This window comes from Capra hircus, chromosome 4 (genome assembly GCF_001704415.2).
Source record: "Capra hircus breed San Clemente chromosome 4, ASM170441v1, whole genome shotgun sequence".
Taxonomy (NCBI): domain Eukaryota; kingdom Metazoa; phylum Chordata; class Mammalia; order Artiodactyla; family Bovidae; genus Capra; species Capra hircus.
Genome location: NC_030811.1, coordinates 114,610,129 through 114,623,484, shown reverse-complemented (window position 1 = coordinate 114,623,484; position 13,356 = coordinate 114,610,129). Strand labels below are relative to the sequence as shown.

The 13,356-nt window shown below is 34.7% G+C and overlaps 1 protein-coding gene across 1 annotated transcript in view; it reads left to right on the top strand.

Annotated features, from left to right (window-relative positions):
* ZPBP (zona pellucida binding protein) overlaps positions 1 to 13,356 on the top strand; it is a 128,577-nt gene that overhangs the window by 82,881 nt on the left and 32,340 nt on the right. Inside the window, exon 7 of the mRNA XM_018047531.1 lies at positions 2,323 to 2,500. Within this exon, the coding sequence (XP_017903020.1) occupies positions 2,323 to 2,500 (178 nt within the window). The remainder of the gene's footprint in view (positions 1 to 2,322; positions 2,501 to 13,356) is intronic.

Sequence of the window (13,356 nt, the reverse complement as noted above, 5' to 3'; positions counted from 1 at the left end):
TTGGCCCCAAAATTTTTGCTTTAAAATCTTTCATTCTTACCCAACTCAGAGAATTCCCCAATTTCACCCTTTATTTGGTGCAGTGACCCGTCGTGAGACCCCAGAGACGGCAGCCCACCAGGCTCCCCTGTCCCTGGGATTCTCCAGGCAAGAACACTGGAGTGAGTTGCCATTTCCTTCTCCAGTGCATGAAAGCGAAAAGTGAAAGTGAAGTTGCTCAGTTGTGTCCTACTCTTCGTGACCCCATGGACTGCAGCCCACCAGGCTCCTCTGTCCATGGGATTTTCCAGGCAAGAGTACTGGAGTGGGTTGTCATTGCCTTCTCCGATTTAGCAGCAGCAGTAGTAACCATCAACATATTCATTATTTTAAAAATGGAGTCAATGATTCAAGTAATTTACTTTCTTTCCATATCTACCAAATGAGATACTTATCCTCATTCTGCTTTTTAGAAGGAAAACAGGAAACAGAAATCTGATTTGCATGATTATTTTTGTTCATCAAGTCCAGTTTTCCAGATCTAGTTTCATTGTTGTTGTTGTTTTCTGCATAGAATGTTAGGAAGCTAAGTGATTATGAGTGTGTCTCCTGAAAATTTTATTTGTAGTCTTGTGCTTCCGTGGTAGCTCAGATGGTAAAGAATCTGCCGGCAATGCAGGAGACCTGGGTTTGATCCCTGGGCTTGGGAGATCCCCTGGAGAAGGAAATGGCAACCCATTCCAGTATTCTTGCCTGGAAAATCCCCTGGATGGAGCAGCCCGGCAGGCTACAATCCATGGGCTAGCAAAGAGTCAGACACGACTGAGCAACTAACACTTTCACTTTCACCCGATAGCTCAGTTGGTAAAGAACCCATCTGCGATTCAGGAGACCCCAGTTTGACTCCTGGGTCAGAAAGATCCGCTGGGGAAGGGATAGGCTACCCACTCCAGTATTCTTGGGCTTCCCTAGTGGCTCAGCTGGTAATGAATCCGCCTTCAGTGAGGGAGACCTGGGTTTGATCCCTGGGCTGGGAAGGGAACAGCTTCCCCTGGAGAAAGGAATGGCTACCAGCTCCACTGTTACAGCCTGGAGAATTCCATGGACTGTATAGTATGGGGTTGCAAAGAGTTGGATACGACTGAGTGACTTTCACTCACTATTTAAATATAGTTAATTACATACCAGACTTGTAGCTAATTAATTTGTAAGCACTTCCTTAACTAAAAATAAATAGCAGCAAATTTGACAGAATTTATTAAAAATACAAGAAAACCATGTAGACTGTAAAATATAGTAATTCAGTAATAGACTGATTGAATACAGTATACTGAAAAACATTTTTACAATCACTTGTAGAAATTTTCATGGCAGAAATATAATTTGAAAGATATCTGAGGAAGTCAGTAGATTGAGATACACCATTAGTGGTTATAGATCAACATGAGTTCCTTCATCCCTGCTTCTCACTGTATTAGAATTGAATGTTAGCACAGAAGAATTGGGCCAAACTAACTGACTTACAGAGGGTGTTAACTCATAACCATACGTCATGCTTTACCAGGTAAAGCTTACTAGTCACTGAAAAGTATAAGCCTCTCCTTACTTTTAGGAGTCAAGACGGAATAATTATTATAAGTAAAATGGTAATTAATTATAGGTCAGAATTATGCCTTAATTATTTTGTAAATTTGATTTTTGAAACAGAGCTAGAAGTTTTAATATGGGCTGTATTCCCTCTTGTTTTTAAATCTAATTTTTCTGTATGGAAAGAGTGGAGCAGATGCCTCAGCATATGCTTCTTAAAGATTCTTAAAGTACATTTTTTAAAGAACATTTAATTGTTAGAGTACATTTCTGAAAGTACATTTTATTTCAAAGTACTGTCTTATTTTTGCTGTTATGCCATAAAGAATCTACAGTGCAGGAGAACTGAGTTTAATCCCTAGATCAGGAAGATTTCCTGGAGAAGGGAATGCTATCCACTTCAGTATTCTTCCCTGGGGAATTCCTTGGACAGAAGAGCCTTGCAGGCTATAGTCTATGGGGATGCAAAGAGTCAGACATGACTTTAGTGACTGTAACACTTTCACATATTATTCAAAACCAAAGGACCAAAAAGTTTGGTTATATATTGAAATATTTCCTCTGTGTTGTATTTGAAAATATTTGAGGTTTATAGTTGAAATCTTTTCAGTTTTATAGGTGCTATTTATATCCTTTGAATTCAGAAAAAATAAGGACCTTGAGAATTTTTCCTGTTTCTAAAACATATGAATCCTTATTTGTTCTAAAGTTTACATTTATGCAATAATGATTTTTCATACTGTATTTCTGTCTCAGGCTAAAAATCTCATAGAGCGGTTTTTTAATCAACAAGTGGAAGTTTTGGGCAGACGTGCAGAGCCATTGCCTGAGATATACTATATTGAAGGTACCCTCCAAATGGTTTGGATTAATCGCTGCTTCCCAGGGTATGGAATGAATATCCTGAAACACCCACGATGTCCTGAGTGCTGTGGTATGTAATGAAATCTGATTTTATGATTTGTTCACTTACCTTCATTATGCCTAAGTGAATGTCTCTCACTTTTATTTACTGTCATTTAGGTTTGAAGTAGTGTGTTTGAAAAGACTCAGCCTGAAGATTTAAAAGAAAACATCTGGCTTAATTCTGGCCTTGTTTTAATATTAGAGTAAAGAGAGGTTGAGGCATCAGGCAGTTGTCTGGGAGGAAAAACAAATGCTAGATATGAGACACCTAGAGTTACTTATCTTAATGGCCAAACTATATTTATTTTAGAACCAGCTTCTGAGGAGTTTACATTCATATAGCCTAGGTTAGGTATCTTTTTACTTAAAAAAAAAATAAGTGTGTGAGTTGCTTTACTGCCAGTCTTCCTCCTGGCCTTTGATCCTCCCACTGAAGGGTCTGAGCTGCTGTCTGGATTTCCGCCATCCTGTGCTCTTATTGAAGCATCTGTAGAGGCTGTTAGCATGAGGACATGGATGCAAAGTCTTTGAATTTTTAGTTTCAGTTGTTGATTGAGGCAGTTAATCCTCAGAGACTTTCTAATAAAAATACCACTAAATTAGTACCATTTTCCAAGTCTCCGTTTCTTCCCCTTCTCTTCTGTTATCTTCTGTTAGATGAAAAACCTGTTCATTTGATAGAGCTCTAAATATTATTTTTACTTTGCTTTACATAACTTGGTTAGATTTTGCTCTATGTTTTTCATAATTTTTTTTTGTTTAGGGATATGAATTTTGACAAAATGTTCTGAAAATTTGCCTTAGGAAATACAAATTTAACAAATAACACACTTACAAGTACCAACCTAGTGACTGTTTTACCAATCTGTGCTTACATATATCACTAGAGCACAGAAAATGATGAAGAAAAGCCTAGGAATGCCAAACAGTGAAAACAAAACCCGGTAGTTTAGCTGTCTATTAAATGCATTTACATTATCCATCAATAAAGTCTTTTAAGACAAGCTAAAACATTTAAATAGTTATGTATCATTAATTCTAAGAATTTGAAATAAACGTAGCTCTTTCATGTGAAATAATAGGTTTTATCATAATTATTATTGTGATAATTTCATCATTAATTTTTTTGCATTTATAAAAGTTCAGATAGTGTAATTTTCAGATATTCTCATTTTACCATGTAATTATAACATTCAAGTTACTATGTGTTATACTGTTTGATTAGGTTAATTAAGTACCTCTCTTATTCTTGACAACAGACACCACTGGAAGTATAAATAAAATATGTATAAATCTCTAAAATTTTTCTGGCTCTGAAATGCTCTCTCACATGCATGTCTTGGCCCACACAGCTTAGCGATACAGGAGATATATCCAGGAAACAATTAGTGAACAAGAGACCACTACACCACAGAGAAAAGAACAGAAAGGGGATTATATAAAGCAAACCAAATTAGAGATAGGATGGATCCTAAAGGATTAATGTAATTGGCAAAAAGGCTTTCTGAGTAATTTGACCCTTGAGGTAGGACTCTGAAGATTCTGGCTTAACAAGTACCACCCAAACAAGGGCATGGTTGAGCTTCAGATTTCTGGAGGGATTTCATTTGACTGGGGCTAGAGGATTAGTATCAGAAGGGCATGGCAGGCTTTGAGAGCAAAGTGGGAGAATTCAAATTTAATGTGGCAGTGTGAGCCGTATCTTTGAATAGAGGAGAGAAATAACATTTATTTCTTGAATTTTATGGGATCATTATCATTGCTCAGTATACTTATCAACTAATGATTTGTTACATTTCCATTTGTGTCATTCAATGATAAATAAATATTTTAATTTAGATTACTTTTGTGTTATTATCATCTCTGTTAGACTACTTAAGCAAGATGGAGCTCCCTTTTTTGCACAGAACTCATTAAGTACAATGTGACCTTCGAGTCCTCGTCATATACAGTTATTTTTGTCTATATCATATGAAGCTATCATTCTAAAAATTTAAAGAGCACATGTTACTCAGAAACACACTTACTTTGTTCTGCAAATTGAAAGACTCTGTAAAATATAATGGGCTTCTCTGGTGGCTCAGTGGTAAAGAATCCACCTGCAGTGGCTAAGACGCGAGTTTGATCCTTGGATTGGGAAGATTCCCTGGAGAACAAAATGGCAATTCACTCTAGTATTCTTGCCTGGGAAATCCCATGGACAGAAGAGCCTGGTGAACTACAGTCCATGGGGTCGCAAAAGAGTAAGACCCAACTTAATGACTAAACAACAACAACATAAAATACAACAATACTTACAAGACAAAATTAACATATTAAATGAACTTAAAATCCATTCAAGTGTGAAATGAAATACTAGATAGAAGCACATAAAATGTATGAGGTACTGTGTAAAATAACTTACTTCCAAAATGATGACAGTCTATGTTCAGCACAGATTGAGTAAGCAGATCTATTATGTGAGTTTATTTACTTTCTCAACAGTTGGTTAAGTAAACAGTGATGTTTTCTTTTTTTTTGGCTATTTTACTTTACTCATTTAATTTTCACATCTAGACCACAGATAAAGATAGTTTGCTTATAAGCCTGGAAACTTAACATTTCTGCCTCTACTGTTTTATCATTTCTAGTTAACTTAGCATTTTAAATTGATTTTTACTAAAAAACTTCAACTTTACATTTAGCATTGTTTATTATATGCATCATTTTGTCTATAATTTTGACATGAATAATGAATAAGTTCTAATTTGTGAATTATAGATATCTCATAATTTCATAAATTATATCATAAAAATACTGCAACCAAAGTCCAGCTGGAATATTATACTGTTTCTGATAGAATTTTTTTACAATCTAGATTCTAAAATATGTTTTACTGTGTAATTCCTGTGGTTTCTATTATTTCTGTAAGACTCTATATATCTTGTTTTCCTCTTTATTTTATTCCCATTTAACCTCATCAAATAGCATTTTTGGACATAATATCCCACTCCTCCTTTTTCTTCTTCTTTAATCTATGGCAGTGTCTTAAAGTTACCTGAAAGTGAAAAGTGAAAGTGAAGTCACTCAGTGGTGTCTGATTCTTTGTGACCCCATGGACTGTAGCCCACCAGGCTCCTCTGTCCATGGAATTTTCCAGGCAGTCGTACTGGAGTGGATTGCCATTTCCTTCTCCAGGGGATCTTCCCAACCCAGAGACTGAACCCAGGTCTCCCGCACTGTTAACCTGAAGATCTTCTCAAAAATATATCCACGGTATGGGAGCCAGTCAGCTACGTTTATAAGTGTCCTAGGTGGATTGATGTCCACTACAGTTTGAGCCTGCTGAATATTGGTATTGATAAAGCAGTACCTAGATGGGATGTCTTTGCTCCTGCTGAAGCAGTTGGCTGGTTTTCATTGATTATAATGGGTGAAGAGAGAGCTTTCTGACACTTTATGCAGCATTGTTGTTTTCTGTTACTTTCTTTATAAATAAAGTTTTCTGTTGCACATCCAAAGCTTTGGGGTGTCCCAGGAAACTTTAGCAAGATTATCATGATGATACAAAGTCTGTGTCAGTAGTTAGAAATAATTAGCTTACAGGGTAAACATTGGATAATTTTATTAATAAAGTATACTTTCACACTTCAATTTTGCAGTGAAAGTAAATTATTTAGGAGATATAGTTACTTTTAATAAGGTATTTTAGACTCTAAAAATTTATTCTGCTCACACATGTAACTGTGAATTCTTACTCTCATTTTATATCCAAGCACCAAGAAAAATAATAACAAAAAAAGCTTATGTCAGCAAAGCAAACTTTAAGGCAAGAAGTCTTATTAGTTACACAAGGAGGCTTTACATAGTGATGAAAAGATGGGTCTAAAAAGAAGAGGTGACAGTACAGTATTTCTGAATTTGTGAGGGCTTAACAGACATGAAAATTGTCAGGTAATACTGGCATATAAAGCAATGTAGAGAAAATTAAGATTGGACTCAGCTAAAAATCACTTACAGATGTATTACAAACATAAATAGATCAAGAACTGTAATCATTTTAGAATATAACAAGGAAATATCATCGCATCTTCAGCATCAGAAAAAGACTAAGATCACTGATTTTTATAAAAAAAACATTGTTAGTTTTGTCTGCATAGAAATTAAGTACTTAGGTTTATCAAAAGATATTCCAAAGAGAAGATAATCCAGAGTGGAAACTATTTGTAATGGATATAACCATCAAAAGACTAGGTCATATAAAAAGCCTATAGAAAACATTTTTGAAAAAGACAGACAATTTTGAAAGAATGGAAAGAGGTTTGAATAAGTAATTCACAAGAGAGTAATTCCAGATGGTCAATGGATCCGTGAAAAATGTTCAACCTTTTTGTAATCAGGAAAATGTAAGTTAAAAACTAAATGAGATCCTACTACACAATTATCAGATGGGCAAAAAGTAAACAGTCTTAATACACTATATGTTTAAAAAGCTGTGGAGACTTGGAGTACACTGCCTGAATGGATGTAAACCGTATCCCTGGGGAAGCAGTTTGGCATTATTGTAAACGTGATGATGCACATACTCCATGATCTAGCATTTGACTCTCAGGAAAATTTCCTCACAGCATATGTTTTCATAGTCCCAAACTAGAGACAACCCAAATGTCCATTCATGTTAAAATGTACAAATAAAAGAGTGATCTATTCATATAATGGGAGTGTTATATAGGAATGGCTATAATAAGTGAATGGGAATTAGAACCGTGTGGATAAGTTTTATAAACATAACTGATGGAAAAGAAGCCGATTAACCACAGTGTAATCCATACAATTTGGCATAGCTGAACTGTGTTTTATGGAGATTATTTATGAATGCTGAAAGCTAAAACCACAGTGCAGTTGACGGAAATTATCACTGTGACACAGAAGACTAATGCTGACTTGTGATGGGGACGGGGGATGAGTGGAGTGGGACACAGGAGCAGTGTTGAGAGGTGGCAGGCTCCTGTTTTATGTTCCTTAATTGCTTCTAGACAGGTCTTCTGTGCAAACATTCATTATATTGTACATTTATATCTTATTTTTTGTGTGTTAGAGTTCATAATAAAAAAGTAAAAATTTATCCTTTAAACCTTGAGCACCATTGTTAAAACGCTAAAGGCATGCTAAAGAAAAACATTCACAAGTGTTTCCTTTCTCTAATAATTCAAATTTATCATTTGTGTATGGCATCACCTGATCTTTGTCTTCATAAATTTATAGTTTTAACAGAGCTATATCAATAAATGGTTCCGCAGAAATAATGAAGTTATTGTGACTTTTTTTCTGTTGACCATTAAGTTATAAATACAATTCCATGTTACTCTACTCTGCATATTACTCTTATTAAAAATAGCTAACTAATCATAGGAATTATATTTAATCATTTTATGTTAGAAATTAGATTATTTCCTTTTTTATTATTGTAGTAAATGTTTACACTTTTACTTAACCAGCTTATATTTTTTTAGTTACTTCTTTGTATAAATTTATAGAAAAATGAGTATTAATCATAAATAATGGACATTTTGATATTTTACATTTTTTGCTGTGTTTTATAATAGTTTAGCATGTTCACCCTATCTTAATCTCTCTTACAATACATGTGTAACAGTGCATGACAATGTTAGAATGTATTGTAGTGTTATAATGTATATGTAACCACAGACATTTTGGTATGTCTTTTAATAGATTCTGAGTATGACTTTTCAAAAACTAAAAAGGAAAATTTTATAGCCCTTTGAAGTAAGGACCATGTCTCTCACCCTGCTGCATGTGCTTAGACTGATTCCTTGTCTGGGAGATTCCACAGGTCTGCCACTCAGGACTTGTTAACTGGACAGCAGTCCTTTGCACTTTCCAACCCTTCCTTCTCTTCGCTCTCCCTCACCGCTCTTCTACAGTTAATTTCATGTTTAGAGGTTTCACCCAAACTTATCTGCTTAATTTCATTGCCACTGTAATTTGGATTTCATTGTTTTTTGCCTGAAATGATTATAGTCTTTTCCTAGCTGGTGCCCCTTTCGTTTTTCTCCTTTTCAGTCCGTATACCACATTGCTTCTGATTATACTTGTAAATTCCAAATGTAATCATCTCATTACTTTAAAACCTTCAGTAGTGTCATCCTTTACCCAGTGCTACATATTTGTGTCTCTTTAGGTAGATATGTTTCTGAATACTTTGTTGTTCCACTAATGCATTAGTCTATCTCTTCAACAATTAGTTACAACTTTTAATGAGTCTCAAATCTCTGATAAGCCATGTCCTTATGTACTATGAGAGCTTCCCTGATAGCTCAATTGGTAAAGAATCCGCCTGCAATACAGGAGACCCTAGTTTGATTCCTGGGTTGGGAAGATCCCTTGGCAAAGGGATAGGCTACCCACTCCAGTACTTTTGGGCTTCCCTGGTGGCTCACTGGTAAAGAATCTGCCTGCATTGTGGGAGACCTGGCTTCGATCTCTGGGTTGGGAGGATACCCTGGAGAAGGGAAAGGCTGCCCACTCCAGTGTTCTGGCCTGGAGAATTCCATAATCCATGGGGTCACAAAGAGTCGTACACAACTGAGCGACTTTCACTATGTGCTATGAGGCCCATTGCCTCTCCAGTCAGACTTTTTAAATCATCTTGTCAAGTTCTATAACAGTAGCTGCTGGATTTTGATTGTCACTTCATTGAAACTATCAGTCTCTTTGGTAGAACTGTCATCCTACCAATATTGAGTCTTCCAGCTCATGAGCATGATGTGTGTGTATCTGAGTGTGTGCGTGCATATGCTTGTGCATCTTCATTGAAATATATCCTGTTAAGTTTTCGTTTAAATGTATCCCAATTATAATTGTTCTTATAGATGTCTTAGAAATATTTTACTTAGATTTCTATCTAGGTAACTGATTGGTTTAAACTTTTTGTTTTGATATAAAATTTAGACTTCAGAAAAGTGAAAAAAATAGTTCAAAGAATTCCTCTATACTTTTCACCAAAGTTATATCCCCTCAAATTCATATGTTGAAACCTAATCCCCAATGTGGTTCTGTTTGATGGTGGGGTCCTTGAGAGTTGAGTTTTGTATACAATGTAAGGGTCCAACTTTATTGTTTTGCATGTGGATATTCAGTTTTCCAGCACCAGTTGTTGAAAAGATTATGCTTTACCCATGGAATGGTCTTAGCTTCCATGTTGAACATCAGTTGACCATGTATGTGAGCGTTTGTTTCTGGGACCTCTGTTTTGATCTGTTGGTCTGTATATTTGTGTTTATGCTAATATCACACAGTTTTGATTACTACAGCTTTGTAATAAATTCTGAAATCAAGAAGTGTGATTGATCTAAATCTTTCTTTTTCAAGATTGTTTTGTTATTCATGGATCCTAGAGTTCCTTGTGGATTTTAGGATGAGTTTTACTATTTCTGAAAAGAAAAAATGACACACTCAAATTGTGATTTTGATAGGAATTGCTTTGCAACTGTAGATTGTTTTAGGTAGTATTTTTATCTTAATATTTAAGTCCTGCAATCCATGAACACAGGATATCTTTTCAAATTTTTGTCTCCTGTTTCAAAATACTCTTTCAGCAGTGTTTTGTAGTTTTCAGTGCGTGAAAGCTACAAATTCAACCTTCTTGGTTGAATTTATTCCTAACCATTTTGTTCTTTGTTATTCTAAGTGAATTGTTTTCTTGACTCCTATGTTGGATTATTCATTATTGATTTCTAGAAATGCACCTGTTTTAGTATATTGGTTTCATATGGTACAGTTTTGCTGAATTTGTTTATTGGATTTAGTAAGTTTTTTTAAAGTTGAATATTTTATACATGTAAGATCATGGCATCTATGAACAGAAATAATTTTATAATTATTTTAAAATTATATTCATTTATTCTTCTTACCAAATTACCCTGTCAAAAATTTCCAGTATGTTGAATATAAGTGGCTCTGGAGAAAAAGCTTTCAATCTTTAACTGTTAAATATGAGATTAGTTGTTAGGTTTTCATATATGACTTTTAAGAGAGTTTTCTTCCATACACAGTTGATTATTGTTATTATGAAAGAGTATTGACATTGGCAAAATGTTTTGTATGAATTGAGATGAGCATTTTTTTCCCTCCTTTATCCTGTTAATGTGATATATATATATTTGATCAAGATTTTGTATGATGGATCATCCTTCCATTCTGGGAATAAAACCCACTTGGTCACAGCATACAGTCTTCTAAATATGTTGCTAAATTTGGTGTATTTTATTGAGGATTTTTGTCAGCATTCATAAAGGATATTGGCTTAATTTTCTTGAGGTGTCTTATATGGCTTTGGTATCAGGATAATGATAACTTTATGAGTTAGGAAGTGTCTCCTCTGCATTACTGGATGAGTTTGAAAAAGGAATTATGTTGCCTCTTTAAATTTTAATAGAATTCACCAGTGAAGCTATCTGGCCCTGGGCTTTTCATTATGAGGAGATTTTTGATTTCTTACTAGTTACAGGTTTATTCAGATTTTCTATTTCTTTATGTGTCATTTTGGTAGATTATGTGTTGTTAGAAATGTGTCCATTTCATTTCAGTTATCTAATATATTGGTGTTCAGTTATTCATAGTGTAATTTTATATTTCTTTTTGTATAAAATCAGTAGTAATATCCCAGCTTTCACTCAGATTGTTATTTTAGTATTTTAAGTCTTTTCTCTTTTGTTCATAGTCTAGCTAAAGTGATTAATTTGGTCAGTTTTTTCAAAGAAGCAGCTTTGTGTTTTTATTAATATACTTTCCTATATATCTATATGTATTTTTTTTTTGCCTCAGTTTTAATCTTTATTATCTTCATCCTTCTGTTGGCTTTGTGCTCTGTTTGTTTCAGTTTTCCTATTTCCTTAAGCAATGTCAGGCTTCCCTGATGGCTTAGCTGATAAAGAATCTGCCTGCAATGTGGGAGACCTGGGTTTGATCCCTAGGTGGGGGAGATCCCCTGGAGAGGGGAAAGGCTACCCACTCCAGTATTCTGGCCTGAAAAACAGTCCATGGAGTTGCAAAGAGTCGGACATGACTGAGAGACTTGCGCTTTCACTTTGAGCAGTCAGTTTATTAATTTGAGGTCTTTCTTTTTGGATCTAAGTATTTAGAGTTATAACTCTCTTAGCGCTGCTTTTGCTGCGTCTCGTAAGTTTATTATATTGTCATTTTCATATTTCTCAAAGTACCTATTTCCCTTGTGTTTATCAATTGATTCATTAATTGACAGTATTATTTGATTTCCAAATGTTTATGTATTTTCCTGTGTTCCTTAATGTACTGATTTCCAGCTTTATTCTCTTGTAATCAGAAAAGGCACTTTGTATGATTTCAATCTTTTGAAGTTTATTGAGACTTTTTAGGGACATAACATATGATCTATCCTGAAGAATGTTCCATGTTCACTTGATAAAAATGTATATTTAGCTATTCTGACGGAGGCCTATATATATGTCTCTTAGGTCTAATGGATTATATAGTGTTGTTCAAGTTCTCCATTTCCTTACTGAGTTTTTGCATGGTTGTTACTTTTAAAAATGAGTTATTGAAGTCACTAATATTATATAAAACTCTATTTCCTTTCAGTTCTTTCAGTGTTTGCTTTATATATTTTGGAGCTTTGTTGTTGGGTGAAAAGTTCATATACATTTATAATTGTTATTTCTTCTTGATAAACTGAATTTTCCATCATATGTAATATTCTTTGTATCTTATAATAATTTTTGCCTGAAAGTCTATTTTTTCTGGTACTAGTATAGTCACCTAGCTTTCTATTGGTTAATCTTTGCAGGTAAAATTTTTTTCTATGTAAGATCTATTCCTGTTCTCTCACGTTCAGCCTTTTTGTGCTTAAGAACTGAATGAGTCTCTTGTAGTTAACATTGGGTGAAACATTTCCTTTTTTTTTTTCCCCTTTGATCCACTTTGCCAGTATCTCTTTTTGACTGGAGAGGTGAATCCATTAGTGTTCAAAGTTACTGCTTACGAAAGGACTACGGTCATTTTGCTGCTTGTTCTCTATTTCTCATACCTTTATGTTCCTCATTTCTTCCATTCCTGCCTTCTGTTATGTTTAGTTGATTTCTTATAGTGACACTTTGATTCCTTTCTCATTTCCTTTGTAAAGTTCTTTACTCTGTGGCTCCATTGGAGATGAAATATAGCATCTTATTATAATAATCTAATTATAACATATCAACTTAGCTTCATTCATCTATAAACACTCTCCCTCTTTACAACTCTGCATCCCCTTAACTTATTGATGTTCTAAATTATATCTTCAGGGGCTTCCCTGATGGCTCAACAGTAAAGAATCTGCCTGCCATTTCAGGAGATGTGGGTTTGATCTCTGGGTCAGGAAGATCTCCTAGAGGAGATGACAACCCACTCTGTATTCTTGCCTGGGGAATCCCATGGACAGAGGTGTCTGGTGGGCTACAGTTCATGGGGTTGCAAAGAATCAGGTGTGACTTAGTGACTAAACAGCCACAACAAATTTTATCTTTAATATTGTGTGCCCAATAACATAATTGATAATTGTTCTTATGCATTTGTTTTTTAAATTTTACAGAAAATAAAAATAGTGGTTATAAGCCAAAATTGCCATAATTCTGACATATATACCCACTGTGTGTTTACCTTTACTAGAGATCTGTATTTGTTCATCTGACTTGGAGTTACTGTGTAGCATCCTTTAATTTCTACTTTGAAAGGACTCCTTTTAATATTTCTTGTAGGACAGATCTAGTGGTAATAAATCTCTTCATCTTTTCTTTATCTTGGAATGGCTTTATGTCTCCCTAATTTTTAAAGGACATTGTTGCCAGATGTATAATTCTCAGTTGATGCTTT